The sequence below is a fragment of the Atractosteus spatula genome, chromosome 2, assembly GCF_055471065.1.
Source record: "Atractosteus spatula isolate fAtrSpa1 chromosome 2, fAtrSpa1.hap1, whole genome shotgun sequence".
NCBI lineage: Eukaryota > Metazoa > Chordata > Actinopteri > Semionotiformes > Lepisosteidae > Atractosteus > Atractosteus spatula.
Window position 1 is genome coordinate 73,531,439 of NC_142707.1, and position 23,179 is coordinate 73,554,617.

Genomic DNA, 23,179 nt, shown 5'->3' on the forward strand with positions numbered 1-23,179 from the left:
TTTGCGTCGTATGTAAACTGTTTCCTACATCATCTGTACGCACCCAGTCACAACCCCGCAGACTAACCTGACACTCATTGTCAAGATGGGGGAAGAAGATTGAACGTCTGTTCAAGTATCACCACACAGTGGTGTTTTATCCCAAATGAACATGTTTCTCATTATGCTTCTCTTACTCAACCATGCAATTTCTCAAGGTAGTTGAATCTCTAGGGGAATTGCACCTGTCTGGATGGTTTTCAGTGGACTAAAGATGTACCCAAATGTTCAAAGACAACGCTACCATCAAGAGAGCTAGAGACAACCAGCAGCAGACCATATCCAGGGCTATTACCTATATGCAAAAGCTCAAGCAACAAGCTAAAGACATATGGTTACAAGCTGATTATATTGAAAATACAGAGATAGCATTCCAGTCAGATGGAAATAGTATGGGATTACACCATTGGGGGTGATGGGACATGATGACAATGACCACAGTAAGATTAGCCAGAGTTTTTTTTTTCCCTCATATCTCTGTATGTGTCTTTATTTCAAGTGGACCAAACATCACATACTGTTGGGTCCTCCTGTGATTGCCTCAGCCCGGTACAGATGTGATGCCAAGCATCACAAAATCCGAAAAGCATAAATTGGTGTGACACACCCCTTTTGGACTAGCAAGATCAGTGGGATTTTTCTGCCTTGAAGAACTGGAATGACTGGGGATGGATGAGGCACCACCTCCTTAGTAGAAGACTGGCCAAACCCCAGATAAGGAGTCTTACAGATTGTCCATGGTCCTCGGGATCCAGAATGGCCAAAAGGGATGACTAAAGGGACTGAAATTTTATAGTAACATGTTTTGTAATCAGTCCACAAATTTTACTTGTGGGTAACACTGGAAAGGCAAAACCCCTGGTCTCTACTAGTGTTCAAATTGCAGAATTGGACCCTCCCAGTGTACAAAAGACTGCACATAGCAGCTCACTAATCAGTCCACAAATTTTACTTGTGGGTAACACTGGAAAGGCAAAACCCCTGGTCTCTACTAGTGTTCAAATTGCAGAATTGGACCCTCCCAGTGTACAAAAGACTGCACATAGCAGCTCACTGTTCAAGGAAGTCACCAGCCCCACAGTAACAGCTCTATACTACTGATGGAAAAACCTCAGTGATGTTGCCCCTCACAAACAGCACAAACAATGATAACCATCACATTTGTTTGTGAAGTGTCTTTTTCAGGGGTGTGACATCAATCAACTTCTGTTTCATGTATTTGTGCAATATTTGTGCCACTGAAATAAGGGTTTTGTGCTGCACTGGTTTCCAAGATACAATGCATTGTATTTTCGGGATGTAAGAGAGAAATGTAATCTCTTTAGAGGTTAATTTAAAATTGAGAAAGGATGGCCTTTCCTTACAACAGGACGTACCAAGATGAACTACAGTATGACCAGAAAGTAAATGACCATTTATTGTATGTATAAAAGTAGTGCAATGCAACACTGCAGCCTCCAACATAGTGAATGGCTTTGTTCTGTGTGGATAGGTGGGGAAAATATTTTTTTATATATTTATATATGAAGGTACTTTTCCTTCTTAAGTTACACAGGCTTCACATTCAACAGTCACCATTACCTATCAGATCTAGATTTAATAATTCCACACTGATTTAGTACTTCAATAGTCAAAGTCACATGTGCTTCATGGTTAGGCATGAACTATATATTTAATTAACTTACAGTCAGATGAGTATTTTTACTAGAAACATTAATATGCAGATGCAGCCATTCAAAATGCACAGAGTACACTGCGGTAAAACGCGTCATACCGTGTCATACCGCAATAATGATAAAAGTATCCGGAATCGCCTTGTAAAACCACCAGGTAGAGCTAATAAAGCTTAACCTCTCATGTACAGCATTTGAGCTGTCACCAGAAAACACCCGGTTTCGAATCCCGATCACTGCCGAGAGACAATCTTTTTCCAATTAAGAATTGAAGTTGTATACTCTTTAGACTTTTAATAATTTTAAACTGTGTATTACAGCATGTTAATCATTAAACATTAAGACGTTGGGATATTTTATTAAAGTAAGATTGCTCAGTTGGACAAAAGTACACAACCAACCACCTTTATCATAAATATTTTAATTATGCAGAAATATTTTATGCATCAAAGTCTATACGGAAGATATTACTAAAAGTATTAATAATGAATGACCTTGGACAGGCTATAAGCTCAAAGTTTTACTTTATTCTTTGTAACAGTCTGCATTAGTTTAACTGTTGCAACACGAAAAGGCTTTATTTTTTCATCGACAAAAAGTAACACCACAGCATTTCATTGATCCAATCACGTATGCGTTTCCAATCATACAAAGTAAAGTTTTGAGAATCTCTGATTCACCATGCCTTTCACATGCTTATAAACTATATTAATTTAGGAACATAAACATATTATGTAAACTGTATATGGCTGGTATTAGTAGTTTAAATAAAAAATACACACCAGTATTCCACTTTCTTCCTAAACCTTTTAAGCATCAAGGTCTTGCATTCGATTACATACTGTGGTTATTTTGGAAACATTTTTTTACGTGCTTCTTCTGACTATATTAAGTTTATATACTTCGTAAAAAGTTATAATGTTTTAACCTTTTCCGTGAATACACTCGTTATCACAGTAAACAAAAGAATGCTTTTTAGAATTTGATTAATAGGGAATATAATATGGAATCGCGTATCTAAAGAAATGAATAATGATATAATTATATTCATATACTGTAGCTCAAATTATCACAGTAGTCCACTTTCCTTGGAAATGTCTGCTTCAGTTTCATTCCTTCCCATGTTATTACGTCTGTGGTGTGATGGCTTAAGCGTGTGTCTTATAAGGCTGAGGTCCAGCATTTAAACCCAGCTGTTGCCATGAGTTTTCTTTTAACAAATAAAAATTTATTTGAAAAACTAAAATAGCAAATATTATGGACACTATATTGACATTTTTAGAATTTGATTCATACGGAATATAATATGGAATTGTGTCTCTAAAGAAATTAATAACTATATAATTATATTCATATACTATAGCACCCCAAGTGCAGAATTGAACCCAGGACCCCAGTTCTGCAAGGCAGCAATGCTATAGCTCAAATCCTGCTAAAAATTTGACAATGTATTATTGGACAATGTTGTGAAGATCTGACAGAGTTTCCCTGCAAACTGAAGAGTTATAGAGGAGACACTTTGTGTATCACCTCTTTTTACACTTGTGAAAAAGAACATTCCAATGTTAATGCAACACAGAAGATACTATTAATAATGTAGCACTTTCAGGCTCATGTGGGTATGCACCCTACCAGCTGGGAAATCAAACCCAGGCCTCCGGCATCACTCAACAGGAAAGCAGCCAGTCGAGCTACAGTGAGATCTGCCCACACTTCCAGCGGACTAGGTCCCTGCTATTCATATGAAAGGCAGTGACGTCACCACGCTGGCATGCTGGCTCGCACAATAGCTGTAATGTCAGCCATACGGCATATGCGTTACTGAAGCTCAAAGTTTAGCCTTTGTCACTAATGAAACCACTAGATAAAGACAAATATAGAAATCCCTACGTCACAAACTCCAAGCTTTTCATTTTGTCTATTGCTACAATGTCATAGCCTGAGGAACAGTGAAACTGTCTCCCAATAATGGTCAATATGTTTACAGAATATGTAAATATTTTATTATATATCTTTGTTGTAAATGTCTATAATATGTCTGTAGATTTTATTTTATTTATATTTTTTGTTTCATGTTAATTTTATTATTTTTATTTGCCTTGGCAACACTGATTGTACCTATTGGTCATGCTAATGAGCGAGCGCCAGAGAGAGAGAGAGCAAAAATCCTTTCACCTGGCAATCTACCCAAATGCCCAACTATCGCCTCTTTTTACTATTGCAAAAAAGAACATTCCAATGTTATTGTGACACGGAAGACAGCAGTAAAGTGAGAATGAGCGAGCGCCAGAGAGAGCAAGAGGGAGAGTCAACCATGGTTGAAAACCGAAGAAAAAAAATGACTATGAAAAAGTTACAAGAAGCTTGAAATTATTATTATGAAATGAATACTGTTGATAATGACCAGACACATTATTATTGTTTCAGTAGTATTTTTAATACCGCTTTGTTATTCTCGATTCTAATTACAACATATACAATTTCATTTTAATGCTTGAGGTGTCTGTTAAATTGCCCAACAGAATAAAGTGTTTTGAATTAAACCAGTTGAAACCTTTTAAAATGTTTTTAAAATGGAGTAATACTACCAGCTATATAATACACCTCGAACATTTGCCCACCAGCTAACACACAGAAGCAAACTGAATACAAAATGTACTTGCAAGAATAGCAATTACAAACATAAAAAACATACTTGCTTTATACTGTTATACTGTACAGTGTATTAAAACACTCTATGGTCACTACACTGTGAGTAATGCTGCCCACTAAACCTCTTTTCCACTATTTCACGAAGGGCAAGGTCACGTAGCCAATTCACAGCTGGATACAATTTTATCTTGCAAAAATTCAGATAGTTGTCAACATATTTACTAAAACTATCTATCTCAGTATTCATGCATAATTAAAATATTTATGATGAAGGTGGAAGGTTGTGTACTTTTATAAAATATACCGACATTTTCATGTTTAATGTTTAATATGCTGTAATACAGTTTAAAATGATTAAAAGTCTAAACAGTATATAACTTGAATTCCTATCTCTATTAATATAACTATCAAGTGGTATTAAATAAATACAACTTTTTTGTATAGATGACACTTTTCTAAAATGTATTTAAAAAGTAAAAACAATTACAATCTAATCTTTCCACATGTGATCCCATGAGGAAGTACAATACGCTCCTGCTTTGTTTAGCGATGGTATGAAAAATAAATCTAAATGGCGAAAGCTATGCTTAAAGTTAATTAAGGGACTTAGACAAAGATAACGATTTCAATTGCATTGTCAGATTGTGAATCAATAAAGGCATTTAATTAAACACAGGTTTGCAATTTTAATCAAAATGGGTATAATGGGATTAGACCATTAGACATAAACTTACTTGTGATCATCTTAGAATCTTTGTGTAAGATGTAATTTTTTAAACTTTTAAATTAAACATTTTAAACACAACACATATTTCGTACAGATACAGTGCAATCACATTCTCCTTCCCGTGGTGTGAAACGTCTTCCCACCACGTCTTCCCGTGGTGTGAAACGAATTATTAGGTGATTGAGAATGACAATGCATCGCCCACTGAGTGGAAAGTTCTTTTTTACAAGTGTTAAAAGAGGCAATACCCAAAGGGTCTCCTCTATAAACTCTTCAGTTTACAGAGAAATTCCGCTAGAGCCTCACAACATTGTCCAATAATACTCTTCTTGTGTCAGATGTTTAGCAGATTTTGAGCTACAGTATATGAATATAATTATATCATTATTAATTTCGTTAGATATGCAATTACATATTATATTCCATATTAATCAAATTCTAAAAAGCATGCTTTTGTTTACTGCGATAACGATTCGTTAACGTATTCGCAAAAAGGGTTCAAACATTATAACTTTTTACAAAGTACAGTGGTGTGAAAAAGTGCTTGCCTCCTTCCTGATTTCCTATTTTTTTTGCATGTTTGTCACACTGAAATGTTTCAGATCATCAAACAAATTGACATATTAGACAAAGATAACACAAGTAAACACAAAATGCAGTTTTTAAATGAAGGTTTTTATTATTAAGGGAAAAAAAAATCCAAACCTACATGGCCCTGTGTGAAAAAGTGATTGCCCCCTAAACCTAATAACTGGTTGGGCCACCCTTAGCAGCAACAACTGTAATCAAGCGTTTGCGATAACTGGCAATGAGTCTTTTACAGCGCTGTGGAGGAAATTTTGGCCCACTCATCTTTGCAGAATTGTTGTAATTCAGCCACATTGGAGGGTTTTCGAGCCTTAACCGCTTTTTTAAGGTCATGCCACAACATCTCAATCGGATTCAGGTCAGGACTTTGACTAGGCCACTCCAAAGTCTTCATTTTGTTTTTCTTAAGCCATTCAGAGGTGGACTTGCTGGTGTGTTTTGGATCATTGTCCTGCTGCAGAAGTGCACTTCAGCTTGAGGTCACGAACAGATGGCCGGACATTCTCCTTCAGGATTTTTTGGTAGACAGCAGAATTCATGGTTCCATTTACCACAGCAAGTCTTCCAGGTCCTGAAGCAGCAAAACAGCCCTAGACCATCACACTACCACCACCATATTTTACTGTTGGTATGATGTTCCTTTTCTGAAATGCTGTGTTATTTTTATGCCAGATGTAATGGGACATACTTCCAAAAAGTTCAACTTTTGTCTCGTCAGTCCACAGAGTATTTTCCCAAAAGTCTTGGGGATCATCAAGATGTTTTCTGGCAAAACTGAGATGAGCCTTTATGTTCTTTTTGCTCAGCAGTGGTTTTCGTCTTGGAACTCTGCCATGCAGGCCATTTTTGCCCAGTCTCTTTCTTATGGTGGAGTCATGAACAGTGACCTTAACTGAGGCAAGTGAAGCCTGCAGTTCTTTGGATGTTGTTGTGGAGTTTTTTGTGACCTCTTGGATGAGTCATCGCTGCGCTCTTGGGGTAATTTTGGTCGGCCGGCCACTCCTGGGAAGGTTCACCACTGTTCCATGTTTTCGCCATTTGTGGATAATGGCTCTCACTGTGGTTCGCTGGAGTCCCAAAGCTTTAGAAATGGCTTTATAACCTTTTCCAGACTGATAAATCTCAATTACTCTGTTTCTCATTTGTTCCTGAATTTCTTTGGATCGCAGCATGATGTCTAGCTTTTGAGGATCTTTTGGTCTACTTCACTTTGTCAGGCAGGTCCTATTTAAGTGATTTCTTGATTGAGAACAGGTGTGGCAGTAATCAGGCCTGGGTGTGGCTAGAGAAATTGAACTCAGCTTTCCAAAGATGTGATAAACCACAGTTGATTTATGTTTTAACAGGGGGGGCAATCACTTTTTCACACAGGGCCATGTAGGTTTGGATTTTTTTTCCCTTAATAATAAAAACCTTCATTTAAAAACTGCATTTTGTGTTTACTTGTGTTATCTTTGTCTAATATTTCAATTTGTTTGATGATCTGAAACATTTCAGTGTGACAAACATGCAAAAAAATAAGAAATCAGGAAGGGGGCAAACACTTTTTCACACCACTGTAGATAAACTTAATATAGTCAGAAGGAGAACGTAAAAATGTTTCCAAAATAACCACATGTAACTGAATGAAAGACTTTGATGCTTAAAATGTTTAGGAAGAAAGTGGAATACTGGTGTGTAATTTTTATTTAAACAACCAATACCAGCCATATACAGTTTACATAATATGTTTATGTTCCTAAATTAATATTGTTTATGATCATCAGATGCGTTGTGCTTCTCTTCTTTTTATGCTCAGCTACTAAAGTTTCCCTTTAGTTGTAAAATTCTTTATAAATATTTAATACTAAGCAGATTAAAACATGCACAGTAAAGAGATTAAATGATTAACTCTTTTCACTAACAACCAATGCACCACCACCCTCTTGATCATGTTGGCCAGCCAATCACATACCACAGTACAATGTTGTGATCTGTGGGTAACTACATGCGGTACCATGAATTTTGAATGGCTGCATCAGTATACAAAATATAGAATATTACAAAATAATAAAATGTGAGCAGTGTGGCAAATGAATTATTTTATGTATTCATCTCCCTTCCATTAACATTCTAAATTAATGAAAATTTACCCATGTTAATGTAGATATTTAGTGAAATGAAAATGAATACATACCATTAGAAAGAAACATTTTTCCACTAAAAACCACATACACATTTGCAAAATGCTCTTTCCACTTCTATATATTTTTACCTTCATTAGTATGTCTGAACAATGGACATAAACAAATACTTTTGCATAAGACATGCTATCGTTTACTATGCAAACTTCAGTGATTTTCGGGGAGCAAATTAATTAGATCAGATGCTCCATCACATATCCTGAACTTTAATATTTCTTTCACTGACTTTTGAAACCACGGATAAAACAAAGCATAAATAATAGGGTTAATTGCAGAGCTTACATTGATAACAAATATTAATGAATTAGTAACTGAAGAAGAGTCACTAAAATCTCCTTGAACTAGACTGCCAATGTAATATGGCAAGTAACACGTGAGGAATATAGCCATTACGATTCCTAATGTTTTGGCTGCTTTAATTTCAGATCTTCTGGAAACTTTACCATTGCTTCCATTTTGATAGGTCAGTTGCTCAGTTATCATTTTGATCAATTGTGCGTGCCTTTTGGCAACAATAAATATTTTCATATAGAGAGCTATCATAACAGAGCAAGGCAAAATAAAAGTAGCTATCATGTCAACTATCACCCAGGATGCACTAATTTCAAAAACACATTCTCCTAGACAGACATTTTCACCTACAGACTTTACAAAATTAATATTACCAATAATAATGATCAACATGTAAAGTACAGAGAATGACCACATAAATATTATACATTGGCACATGACATTAACTGTTATTTTGTTAGAATATCGCAGTGGATCACACACAGCAACATATCGATCAATACTTATGAATACAACATTAATAAGAGAAGCAACTGTAAGAATTAAGAAAACTGAGTAGAAAATTATACAAAATATCCTCCCAAAATACCAGCAAGTTTCTATATATCTGATCATTGCAAAAGGCATCACAATCAGCCCAATTAGAAAGTCTGCCACAGCCAGAGAGAGCAGGAGGAGGTTGGTTGGTGTGTGGAGCTGCTTGAAGTGATATACAGAGATGATCACCAACAGGTTTCCACACACTGTCAGCATCACCTCTGATATAAAGAAAACATATAAAATTACGTAAACAGCTGTGGATCGAGTTTCTTTTTGGCAAGATGTATTGTCAGAAGAAAAACAGTACTGCACTATTTGATGTCCTTCCACTTCATTTAACTCCATTATATGAGAAAAAAAGAAAATGTTCACTCAAAAACTACACTGGAAATTGCAGCAAGGAATTCTGCCTTGCGGTATCCTTAAAAATGCTACTAGTTCTACTCAAAGATAAAAAGCTATTGTATTGCTAGTATCTTCTTTGCTTCTCCTCGATTTATAAAGTATTTCTAGTAGCCCCTCCGGCTGTTACTGTGCTTGCCTGTGGGTATGAGTGTATTTGTTTTGATTAATTAAGATGTTGTGAAGAGTGAAGAGACCTCATCAGAGATCTCATTAATCTTCTGTCCTACCTTACTTGGGTAGTAGCTATAGTTGTGATATTTTTTTATCAAAAACAGCCATCCATAAAAGTTTAACATCAGTAAGGGTCAAACCTTTTCCAAAAAAAAACACAGTAAGTGACCAAGTTAAAGACTTTGATGCATAAAATGTTTACAAAGAAAGTGGATTTTAATGCCACTGTGCATATTTTTAAATTATAAATTTTAAAATCTAATTTTTTTGCTGCCCTTTTTTCTTCCTAGTAGTTGATATGTAGCTCACATTTAAAACTACAGTACAGGAAAAATGAGTGTTTTTATAAAACAGGCCATTTGATTGTTGATTGCCTTTTGTTAAACTTCACTTACTCCTTTACAGCCTATGCATGTAAAACAGCTCCCTACTCCTTTCAACAAACATTGTTTGTAACAAAGGGTGGGGGTAATACTGTATCTCCTGCTGCGTTTGTTATTTTGAATAGGCAGTTTTTCTTGGGGGATTGGGCTGAATTTATAGTCTCTTGCACACTTCTTCATTGCTCGTTGTGCAGTTCCATGCTAAAAGTTGTCTCATTATATTGTACTGTGCATTAATCAACTATAGTATAATATAATTGGTACATACATATACCAATATTATACACTGTAAATACAAGATTTAACTGTATGGTTTTAAAGCCACTACACTACTTTCCAATATGTGTGAAATATATTTTTATAATCAAAATTTAAAGTTAAATTGTTTCCTGATTACTCATTACTGAAATTTGCATTTATTCAAAATGTAGATATTCTCAACCCGGATATAAACCTGAAAGAGGCACATCACATTCACAACAAGCTATAATAATAAACTATTTTATATATCTGGCTGTGTAAAAGAAAATCAAAGCAATGTTCTCTTTGGGATTTGAATGAGCATGTCAAAATGTTTCCAAAGGATCCACAATTAATATTTTTTACTGTTTAGATACGTGATTCCATAATATTATTCCCTATCAAGTGGTATTAAATCAGTACTTTTTTTACAATAACAACAAGTATGTGTTCTTATTACGTGTTCTAAGAAAAGACTAAAACATTCTAGCTTTTTATGAAGAACAGTATATAAACTTTATATAGTTTGAACAGGCACGTTAAAACTTTTCCAAAATACCCACCGTAAGTTACCGAGATAAAGATTTTGATGCATAAACTGTTCATGAATAAGGTGGAATCCTGTTGTGTACTTTTTTATATTTAGTTACCACTACCATCTATGAGAAGACATCAAGAAAGTTGTGCTCAAAGAAAATCGGCCAAAATGGATGACTGGCAAGACCTTGAAAATTGCCCAGAAACGTAGAGAAGCTAGAGCCAGAGGAGAAAGAGAGGCAGCTGTGGAACTTAGTAGAAATTTCCAATGTGCCGTAAGACGTGACAAAGAGAAGTATTACAGCGTTGTGTGTAAGGAAATACAATTAGAAAATATTAGAGGAAGAACAAGATTGGCTTTCCTAAAATAATGAGAGCTAAAGAGAAAATTCCAGTCTCGAACTGGAATGTTAAATGGAATGTTAAAAGACGTTCAAGGATTAATGATGCTGAGAAGATCAAGAAAAGGTGGAAAGAATATATCGAGTCATTATACCATAAAGATTAAGTAGATCAACAGCCGTTTCAACCTGTACCTTATGATCATTGTTGGTGATGAAAGAAGAAGTAGAAGCAGCATTGAAAGCCTTATCAAAGAACAAAGCACCAGGCATTGATGGCATTTCCATTAAAGTATTACAGCAATCAGAGGCAGCTGTTACAATACTTACAAGTTTTTGCCAGGGAATGTGGAAGACAACATCATTGCCGACTGACTGGAAAAGATCTGTTTTAATCCCAATCCTGAAGAAAGGTTATCTGACTGACTGTGGAAATGATTGCACAATTGCTTTGATCTCACACGCCAGCAAGATACTACTCAAGATCATTCAGTGGAGACTACAATGATACTTGGAACTAAAATTGCCCGAAGTGTAAGCGAGATTCAGGAAAGGGCTACAGATGCAGCCATTCAAAAGGAGCGAGGTACGCTGCGGTACAACGTGGTGGGCATGTCGCATCATAATGCGTTCTATCATGTCATACCACATTTTACCGCATGCAAATATTAAGTTAATAGTATTCGGAATCACCTTGTAAAACCGCCAGGTGGAGCTAATAAAGCTTAAACTCTCATGAACAGCTTTTGAGCTGTCACCAGAAAACATCCGGTTTCGAATCCTGATCACTGCTGAGGAACAATCTTTATCCAATTAAGAATTTAAGTTGTATACTCTTTAGACTTTTAATTTTAAACTGTGTATTACAGCATGTTAAACATTAAACATTAAAAAGTTCGTATATTTTATAAAAGCAAGATTGCTCAGTTGGATAAAAGTACACAACCTACCACCTTTATCAAAAATATTTTAATTATGCACAAATATTTTATGCAACAAAGTCTTTACCAAACATATTACCAATAATATTAATAATGAATGACCTTGGAAAAGCTGTAAACTCAAAGTATTACCCTGGTCCACTTTCTTTGTAACTGTCTTTGTAAATGAAAATACTTTGTTTTTTCATTGGCAAAAAGTAACACCACAGCATTTCGTTGATCCGATCACGCATTTGTTTCCAATCATACAAAGTAAGTTTTGAGAATCTCCGATTCACCATGCCTTTCACATGCTCATAAATGATATTAATTTAGGAACATAAACATATTATGTAAACTGTATATGGCTGGTATTGGTATTTTAAAGAAAAAATACACACTAGTATTCCACTTTCTCCTTAAACATTTTAAGCATCAAAGTCTTACATGTGGTTATTTTGGAAACATTTTTATGTGCTCCTTCTGACCATATTAAGTTTATATACTTTGTGAAAAGTAATAGTGTTTTAACCTTTTCTGTGAATTTGCTCGTTATCGGCGTAACAAAAGCATACTTTTAGAATTTGATTAACGGGGAATATAATATGGAATCGCGTATCTAAAGAAATTAATAACAATATAATTATATTCATGTACTGTCTGGCGGAATAAACTGAAGAGTTAGTTAATGCGACACGGAAGATAGAATTAATAATGTAGTGCTTTCGGGCTCAAGCCCTACCAGCTGGGGAATCAAACCTGGGCCTCCAGCGTCACTTAACAGGGAAGCAGCCAGTAGAGCTACAGTGAGATCTGCCTTCAACCCTGACGGACCAGGTCCCTCCTATTCATATGAAAGGCAATGACGTCACCGCACTGGCAAGCCCTCATCAAAGTTTAACTCGTTCAGAGCGCCCTACATTACAAACTCCAAGTGTTTCATTTTGAGCTGAAGACCCTCACACCTGAAGAAGGCTTCACAGCCGAAATGTTGTGTTTTCTCTCTTCTCTTTTCAGCATGGAATAAACCTATTACTTGTTCCTTTGCAGACTACCCAGACTGACGTGGCTACGCCACCTGAAGTAGTGTTGTACAGTGATAATAGATGTGGGTAATCCCCATTAAACAATGTGCTTATTGCACAAATCCTGCTAAACTAAAAATTAGACACAAGAAGAGTATTGTAGTGCTCTCAGGTTCACGTGGGTATGCACCCTCGCCGCTGCCGCTTCAGGTCAGCCCCCCACCGCTGGGGACTTCAACCCGGGCCTCCAGCGTCACTCAACAGGGACCCAGCCAGTTGAGCTAAAGGGAAATCACCCATCAGCCTTGTGGCTGCGGTCCCTGCTATTCACAGGGAAATAAGCCAGCTCGCGTAACCTGTAATGTCGGCTGTATGCATTATAGTATTATTGGACAATGTTGTGAGGGTCTGGTGGATTTCTCTGTAAACTGAAGAGACACATTTAGCTCTTTTTACACTTGTAAAAAAACATTTCACTCAGTGGGCGATGCATTGTTATCTCAATCACCTGCTAATTAGTTTTACACCAATGATCCCTAGATCCTTGTTGAAACTGTTGGTATCTTCCACAATCAATTAGAAGCTGTGATTGTTGTTTATTTATTTTAGACCTAAATGCCTCATCGATATTAGACTTGGTTCTGTACGTATTGCTGTATTGACCTCCTGCGAAGTTAATGCATTAAAAGGGGTGTCTCATTTGAAACCAGGTATTTGCAGGTTTTCTAACAAGCATAATCATGTGTTCCCTTTTGCAGGGAGTGAAATATTGGGTAGATCATTACGGTGCAGAATATATTACATTTAATTGAATTGAACATGTAATTCTAACTCAATATTATTGTTCACTAATGAAAATGAAATAATCTGAAGAATAACTATTCCACATGAAAAAATATTGATAACTTCTCTCCCTGAATTTTCAAACCCCCATAGAACATTACATGAAATGTCAAGTCAGTTTGATCTCTACAAAATACAAAAATTTTTACAAAATACTAATAGAAGGCTATAAATAAATTGGACCTTTGTGTTTTCTTGTGTTATTTATAACAAATGTGACTTGGCTCTATGCAGTGCGATTCTTATTAGATTACAGTATAACATTTTTAAAATTGTTTAAGCAAGACACATTACGTAAATACTCTATAACTGATTCTGTAATTCAATGTCTTATTCTAATTCACTATGAGTTAATTCATTTAAATTAATTCATCCAGAGGGCACTGTATATTCGTGGGTTCAAAAAATCATTCAATGACAGGTTAAATTAATTTAATCATTTTTTATTGTTGAACAAAATATACTATAAATAGATCTGATTGATTTGAATGTATCAGAACCCTTCAAATCAAAATTGCTGAAAAAATGAAACCTACAAACATCTTCAGAATCACCACTCAGAGTAGTGAAGTAGAGAACCAGGGAAAGTGAATTCTGAACAGGAGACATTTCTTTACATCAGGGGTGTCTGGATGAAATACAGTAAGTAGAGCAAATTAGGCTTAGTCATTTGTGGTGTCATGGTTTCAGTAATGCTCAGTAATGTGAACAGTATGGGAATTGGTTTATTTTATGTTTTCATTAGCCTCTCATTAACATTATAAAGCCAAATGATAATTTATAATGTTCATATAAATGGTTAATGAAACAAAAAATGTGAAGAACATGACATTATAAGGTAACATCATTCAACTAATGAACAAATGCAGGTATTTGCAATATCCTGTGTCAACTTCCTGCATTTGTTTACTTCATTTTTCATTCCGAATAATGATCATAAACAAAGAAACACATTTACATAAAATCTGCATGTTAAATTCAATGATTTTCAGGAAACAAATTAGAGCAGATGCTGCATCACAGATCCTGAATTTTAATATTTCTTTCACTGACTTCTGAAACCAGGGATAAAACAAAGCATAAATAATAGGATTTATTGCAGAGTTTATATTTGCAACAAAAATTAAGGAATTAGTTACTGCAGCTGAAGAAGAAACACTAAGTTTTTCTTCCACTAGACAGCCAATATAATATGGTACGAAACACAGAAGGAATACGGCCACCACAATTCCTAATGTTTTGGCTGCTTTTCTTTCAGATCTTTTGGAAACTTTACTTCTGTTTCTGTGTTTACAGGTTTTGTGTTCAGTAACAGAACAGATCAATTGTGCATGCCTTTTAGCAACAATGAATATTTTTATATATAGCGCTATCATAACAGTGCAGGGCAAAATAAAAGAAACTAGAATGTCAACTATCACCCAGGGTGCACTCATTTCAAAAACACATTCTCCATGACAGGCATTCACCTCTTCAGTATTTCTAAAATTAATATTAAAAATAACTACCATCAACACATAAAGAATAGAGAATGACCAAATTAATATTATACATGAATACATTACATTACTTGTTATTTTATTAGAATATCGAAGTGGGTCACACATGGCAAAATATCGAACAATACTTATGAATACAACATTAATAAGAGAAACGACCGTAAGAATGGAGAGAATTGAGTAGAAAATAGTACAAAATGTCCACCCAAAATACCAGCAGGTTTCTATATATCTAATCATTTCAAATGGCATTACAATCAGACCAATTAGAAAGTCTGCCACAGCCAGAGAAAGCAGGAGGAGGTTGGTTGGTGTGTGGAGCTGCTTGAAGTGAGAGATAGAGATGATCACCATCAGGTTTCCACACACTGTCAGTATCACCACTGATATAAAGAAAACATATAAAATGACATTAACAACTGCAGATCGAGTTTCTTTTCGGCAAGATGTATTATCAGATGGAAAACAGTATTGCAGTATTTGATGTCCTTCCATTTTATTGCATTCTATTTTATAAGAAAAAAAATGTTGAATCAAAAACACCAGAAACACCAAAAACTGCAGAAAGAAAGACATTCGGTGTTCCACTCTCTAACTTTAAAAAATGCTCTTAGCCCTATTTAAACGTAAAATGCAGTAAATTCAGAGATTGAAACATGACAACTCTCGTCTTTGTTTCTCCTCCATTTATAAGGAGTTTTTAGTAGCCCCTCCTGCTGCTATTGCGCTTCTGTGTTGGTGTGTGTAAATCTTTGTGTTGGTTAATTAGGGAAGCTGTGAAAAGGGCTCAGCAGAGCTCATCTGTTTTACTCAGATATTATCTTGAGGACTGGATATATTTGTGCTATCTCCATTAATGAAACCACCCTAAAGGATCTGATATTTTCTAAGTTTTTAGAAGTGTGAAAGGAAACATGTTAGTTTACTACCTAGGACCCTATGAGCAATAAAAGCAAATGTATAAAACAGGATGTAAAAGGTATTGAAATGTGTTACTTCAGTAAAAGTACTGTTACTTTCAAAAACATGTACAGTAACTCAGTAAAAGTTTCCTTCTCAAAATCTACTTTATTAAAAGTACAAAAGTATCTCATCTTAACATTACTCAGGCATTCAAAAGTAAAAAGTAGACATTCTACCTAAGGAAATATGTCATTACTCTGAATTTCACACCAGTTACATTAATGAACAGCACACACACACACCTATAATTATATTTAAATATCACACCAGAGCTTTAGATTATAGTCACAAAATTCTATAAATAAAACAATTTATAAAAAAATGTGGGATCAGATGTAAAAAATGTGAAATCTTGTCTTGAAATTAATTGTCAATTTACATTACTCTTATAAACTCTAAATGCATCCTCCACAACTAGGGCAAACCACTGTAAACACAGATACGGCAAATTGTTTACATTTTTATGGTTTATATTGCATTACATTTATTATTGTTCCAAAACCAATCATATAATTTAACACCAGTGGCAGTTTGTTTTAAAAAAAATAGTTGCTTTCTTTGGGCTAAATAACAGCCCAATAACATCAAATAACTTCTCACAGGCAGCTAGAGGAGTGTTGGTAGAGGAGTATTGACACAGATGGACATCTCCCTGCTTGCAGAAAATGACATCAGCAGACCCATGTTGTCTGCTGAACAGACAGTAAGGTTACTACTCATACCTGAAGGTGAACAGTGATTGGAGACTTGAAAAAATACAAATGCAGGGTGATGCCGATGTCCAAAAAATAAGGTAGCAATCAATGTCCAAAGGAGAAGTCAAAGATGGTAACAGACCTCGAAACCAGATAGCAGAGTTACAAAGCAAAATTACAATTGCAATGCAGTAAAAGTAATTACAATCCAGACAAGTAATCCAAAATATTGCAGAATTTGTAACTGGGAAGAAATGAGGAGACAGTAGACAGGAATATCTGAGAGATGAGGTTGAGACAAGCGAAACAATCGAAAGATACAAGGAAGCAAGATTTACATCACTAAGACCTGAGACAGAATTCTCCAAGACTGATTGAAGACATCACATGTGGAATGGACTTCAATATTCTATACTTAATAAGGTATATGATTGTTAAAAATGTAAAGGTGGAACTGATTTTCCACCAGTTTGCAGCTTGCAGTTTGCAGTTTGCATGTAACGGGTTGATGGGTGTGGCTAAGTTACACTGGTTACCATAGTTACAATAGGAATGTCTTCCTGCTAAGTCCTGTTATCATTACTGTGGCTGAAAAGCTGATCAACACATTTGTCTTCTCCCGAATCGACTAACTCTCTACTTGCTGGGGTTTCTAAATCCACATTGAACATACTCAAATATGTCTAAAATTCAATAGCCAGAATCCTGACCAGGATCACATTACTCCTATCCTGGAGTCCTTACACATGTGCGAATCACATGAAGTTATATCCACAGATATTCTCAACCAATAGTGTGCAATCAACCGAGGGTATACTATATAAATCTACTATATATACAGTAAATACAGCATGATGATGATGGTTTTAGATAGATAGATACATACTTTATTGATCCCGTGAGGGAAATTGCAGTGCAACAGTAGCTTAACACACACAACACAGCCACAGTGTAACGAATTATATAATAATAGTACAATACATACAAGAGTTACTCACAGTCCGGACGCACAAGAACAAACTAGAACAGAACAGTACACAGAAAATGGTATCACACTTATTTCACACATATGAATATAAATATAGATGTAACTATAGATATAAATATAAATGTATTGCACAGGTCCCTGGCATATATTGCACAAAAAGTGGTTGTAAACGGGAAAAAGAAAAGAAAAAGAAAGAGAACAGATGTAGCAGTAGATGTGTAGATGCGTTTAGTCCAGAAACAGGTCGCTGTCGATGTTGCCTCTGCCAAGACGCAAGGTGGATGCGTTGTACAGTCTTATGGCAGACGGCAAGAATGACCTCCTGTAGCGCTCCCTGTCGCACCGTGGATGAATCAGTCTATTGCTGAACGTGCTCTTCATTCCTGCAAGCCTGTCATAGAGGGGATGGGAGAAGTTGTCCATGATGGCCTCTAGTTTGGACATCATTCTCCTCTCAGCCACTACCTCCAAGGAGTCCAGGTCAAACCCAATGACAGAGCTTGCTCTCCTGATGAGCTTGTTCAGCCTTTTGGAATCTACTGCTCTAATCCCAGAGCCCCAGCACACCACTGCGTAGAAAATGGCACTCGCTACCACCGACTGATAGAACATGTGTAGCATCTTACTACACACATTGAAGGACCTGAGCCTCCTAAGAAACTTATTGGCAGTGAATACTTCAAAAATTAAGAAGCTTCATATTTTGGCAAAGTAACGATTGTTACACAAGAGAGTGAAACTTGAATGGTGTTTAATGAATATAATTTCTCTAGTGTCCTACTCTGGAGGAAAAAAAAACTTTGTTTTTATTTATCTGTGGCTGCTGTAGTTGCATCCTTTGCAATTGCTGGATCGTTAACCCCACCAAAATGCTTTGTCAGTCTGTCCGAGGGGTGGTGGAGCCACGAGGATACTTAAAAGATCATGATCATGTCAAGTGAATATTTAATATACTGTGATATATAAAATTAATAAAAAAAAGTCAATATAAATGTCATAATATTTACAATTGACGGTGTCATTTTATTTACAATTTCATTTACCATTGCACTTCAAAGTTGCATCACAAAGAAAATAAAAATAGTTGTAAACTGCTCCAAAGCCTTCTCAGACAAGAACAGAGAGTTCGAGTAGGTTACAAAGGAACAAGTAAAGATCTATTCCATGCTGAAAAGAGAATAAACATAATGTTTCAGCAGTGGAGCCTTCTTCATGTGTGAAGAGAGTGCCAATTAATTGCATCCTAAACCTTTACCCACACACCCTCCCCCCACTGCAATTATGCTACACAAAAATAAAAACACTGAACACTCCAAGGGGCAATTTTTTAAAAATATAACTTGTGTTTTAGCTGTGAATAAACATAGACCTTTTCGCACACTTCAGTGCTGTCGCGATCGTAATCCCTTAAGGGCTTTCCGACCCTTTCGTATTTTAGTTTCATTATGTGCACCTGGCTGCTGTTTTGTCTCCTTATTTAAGCCAGGCGCTCCCGCTATTCCTGGCTCAGCACTGGGAGACTGACGCCCAGAAGCCCGCCTGGAAAGACCCGATGGCACAGGTTTCACCACGGTGTCCTGACCAGCGGAGTCCGGGGCTCAGAGCCTGGCCTCGTTACCCTGGTTTTATTCCCTGTCCCTGTTCCGAATCCTGCTCTTGATTTGAACTGTGTTTGTCTCATCTTGGATGGATCCTCCAGTTTTGGACTTTGGACTGCGCCCAAGATTCCCTCTTTTGGACTGTCTGGATCTGTTTGCCCTCGCCACGCCTTCCAAGCACTGGATCACCGTCGTCATGCCCCCCTGTCTGTCCTCCCGTCCTGATCCTCATCGTGTTTTCCCTGATGTCCTTTCCACTTACTTCCGGATTATACCGTCTGCATAGGGTCCTGAACTACGTTCGTGGGAGCCTAGACCGGCTCCTGTTATAAGCACCACTTTCTTATTTTAGAATATAATTATTAAATATTTATACAATTTTATTTTAAAGCTCATTTAAGCATTCATGTTTATTATTAATATTACCAGTGTACCTGTGGTGAATATTTAGCCAAAACTGCTTCACAGAAGAAGTAAAGATTAATATTGAAGTAATTACAAAAACCTCTCCCTCGGCTCCCTTCGCTTCTAGCTAAGGTGTCCGTGGGAAAATATATTTTTAAAAATGACTAAAAGTGCAATTTTATAATTTTTTACATGTAAGACTACATTGTCTTTTAAAAGATTACAATTATTGCAAAAAATTGCAAAAATTATCGCAACAGATTTAAGTGCAAAATTTTTGGTAAAAGTTTGGTTGTCTTGTAGAGGTTTTCCTTGACTGTCTGCATTAGCTACTGTATGAAGATTTTCAACTTGTTTTCATCTCTGGACCTGGAAACTACTACGTAAAATCATCCATGAGCAAAAACTGGTTCAAGTAGGAAACGCCAACTTTGTTGAAAGTCTGACCCTGAGATTTGTAGATTGTGATGACAAAAGCTAAGATTATAGGAAATTGTCTTCTCTTCAGCCTAAACGGCAAGTTAGTTTCACTGGGAGCTAAATTAATTCTCGGGATGAAAACTCTTACTCCTGTGTTGCTTCCAGTTAAAATCTCAGCATCAATGACATGTAGATGTAGTGTCTTCACAATTAATCTGGTACCGTTGAACAGTCCTTTTTTCAGATGTAATGTACAGAGATTTGCTTGCTGGATCTGTTTCCTTTGGTGAACGTATACCTCCTTAGCGGCTATGTTCTATGTAACGTGTAATTGGAAAGTAGTTCTGTTCAGTCCAGTCAATGTGAAGAGCAGCCTGCAACACAGTCCTGGCCTCCCGGTTTTTTTATTTCTTTTAGTAGTCTGTGTTATCACACATACAGTAAACGACAAAATTGATGACGAGGATGGATCTGCATCTCCCGACACGATTCCCAACTCTGGATTACAGGACAACTAGGGAAAAAAAAAACAGAGGAGAGGAGAGGAAAGTGAAATGAAACACGCAAACTGCTAGCAAAGAGGAAACGTGTGAGTTAATTGAAGTGCATATAGTGAATTTATAGTGGCTATCGTGAGCTAATTAAAGTGTGAGGAAAACTGACCGTAGAACGAGCAAAAATGTTGATGTTTGATAGTAACATTGAGGAGTGGGCAACTTACATTGAAAGAGTGGAACTGTACTGCGAAGCAAATGATAAGAGAGTGTCTGTCTTGCTGGGTGTGATGGGTGCAAAGACATACGGGTTGTCCCATAGTTTGTTAACCCATAACAAACCCACAGACAAAACATTTAAGGAAATAGTTGACACTTTACAAGAACATTTAAGCCCAAAACCTCTAGTAATGGCCAAAAGGTTCAGATTTCACAAACGGAACCAATATAAAGGCGAAAGTATTTCAGAATATATGGCGGAGCTGCGCAGACTTTCAGAGCATTGTCAGTTTGGAGTTGGACTGGCAGATGCATTAAGGGACAGACTTGTATGTGGGATGCATAGTGAGAGCATACAGAAGAGACTGCTAACAGAGAAAGAACACTAGAGCATGCTCTGAATATCGCAATATCTATGGAGACAGCAGTAAAGGATGCATTCGGGTTTCAACAAAGAGCAACAGAATGTGCAACAAATAAAATGTCAGTCAGACCTGGAAAAAAGCAGAAATGTGCTGTCACACGTTACCAGGTGGCTCAGAAAGGCCAATAGCTTTCGCCTCCAGATCACTGACGACTGCCGAGCGCAACTATGCGCAAACACACCGAGAAGCCCTTAGTCTTGTATGGGGTGTTAAAAAATTCCATAACTACCTATACAGTAAAAAGGTTCACCATGTTTACAGACCATCAGCCCCTGGTCTCAATATTCAACTCCAGGAAAGGTGTCTCAGTGATTTTATTGGCATGGCTACAGTGATGGTCACTCTTTTTGGGTGTCCACCAGTATGACATTGAATACAAAGGGACCAAACTACATGGTAATGCAGACAGCTTGTCACGCTTGGCAATGAGGACTACAGAGGAGTCAAATGTTGTTGATCCAGTTGATGTATTTTAAACCACAGTAGTCAGTCAGTCAGTTACCTGTTACAAACACCCTCATTCAAAGAGAAACCCGTAATGACCCAATGTGTTTCGTGTAAAAAAATTACATATCAATCTCCAAAGTCACATGGAATATGACATTTGTGACTTTTGTGATGAAATGCTGTTCATGCTCAGACCTACTTCTTTTCCTGAAGTTAAAACAACATGATATTTTCACTTTGATAAAAATCATCAATGTATTAGATAAATTATTATAAGTAAAGGTTTTGTGATTAAGGCACTTGAAAACAAAAGAAAGACATTTATTAACGTATTTATTCTTAACCAGATCTCATGCAAATTTTTTACTTTATGTTTGTGGTTACTGTGCTTAAAGTGGTTAAGAAATGAAAGGATTGGTGGATGCATAATTGTAAATAATTTCCAATTCAAATACAATATGGAAGACATTCTCTTTAAATGCTTTTTAGGAGAGTGCATCCCAAACACAGTTTCCCTACCCCCACTGCCCACACTTCAAGGACATAGATGCCAAGTGAGAAAGTGCATTAACAGCTTTGGTGAAGCCAAATAATTATGGATTATAAATGATATAAAATGATTATATTGCTTAAAGAATTAAAGAACTGTCTGGCTTACTGTACCGTAATTTATATGAATGAGCAGAAGGAGCATTTTGAGGTTTATTTAGGCTTCAGTCTTCTACCGTTGGTTGCTTTTACTGATCACTATCTTTTGACTTTTGTTCATCGTATGTACAGATACGTACACTATTAATTTAAGGATCTAATATAATATATAATATAACGAGTGCAATAATTCATAGAAAAGGTTAATCACTTACCTTTGAACATGTTGTGATATTTAGAAATACCAACAAATGCAATATAGTGTCAATAATATTTACTATTTTAGTTTTTGAAATGCAACAGCAGGGTTCAAACCCCCCAACCTCCCACATGCAAATCAGATGCCTAAACCTACACCAACACAGGGGTTCCAACCCAGCTGTTGCCCTGAGCTTTCTTTTAACAAATAAACATTTTTTTGAAAAACTAAAATAGCAAATATTATGGACACTATATTGACATTTTTTATATTTCTAAATATCACAACATGTTCGAAGCTAAGTGATTTATTAATAACAACGAATAACTTCAAACTGTTTGTATTTTAAAATTGTATTTTGTTCTGGGTGATTTGTCACTCATTGTTTTCACAACCATGCGTGAATGAGTCAAATTAAAAATAAAACGTGTTTACAAAGAAAGTGGATTACAATAATACAGCCAGCTATATAAATACATATATTTAGATCCTTAAATTAATATTGTTATTAATTTCTTTAGATAGATAAGCGATTCCATATTATATTCTAAATGAAAGTTAATATTATGCTTCTGTATAATCAATACTGGTCCGAGCACCGATCCCTGTGGTACCCCAAAT

The 23,179-nt window shown here is 36.1% G+C and overlaps 2 protein-coding genes across 2 annotated transcripts; both read right to left on the reverse strand.

Annotated features, from left to right (window-relative positions):
- Positions 1 to 8,009: 8,009 nt before the first annotated feature.
- Positions 8,010 to 9,038, reverse strand: LOC148840239 (trace amine-associated receptor 13c-like). The gene has a single exon (XM_088936829.1). It carries the CDS (start codon positions 9,036 to 9,038, stop codon positions 8,010 to 8,012), a length of 1,029 nt encoding a protein of 342 aa, XP_088792955.1.
- A 5,431-nt stretch (positions 9,039 to 14,469) lies between these two features.
- LOC148840240 (trace amine-associated receptor 13c-like) lies at positions 14,470 to 15,561 on the reverse strand. The gene has a single exon (XM_088936839.1). It carries the CDS (start codon positions 15,550 to 15,552, stop codon positions 14,470 to 14,472), a length of 1,083 nt encoding a protein of 360 aa, XP_088792965.1. The 5' UTR covers positions 15,553 to 15,561.
- Positions 15,562 to 23,179: the final 7,618 nt, after the last annotated feature.

Excerpts from the sequence above, each read along its gene's own strand:
- LOC148840239 (XM_088936829.1), bottom strand. The coding sequence starts at position 9,038 with ATGGAGTTAAATGAAGTGGAAGGACATCAAATAGTGCAGTACTGTTTT.
- LOC148840240 (XM_088936839.1), bottom strand. The coding sequence starts at position 15,552 with ATGGAAGGACATCAAATACTGCAATACTGTTTTCCATCTGATAATACA.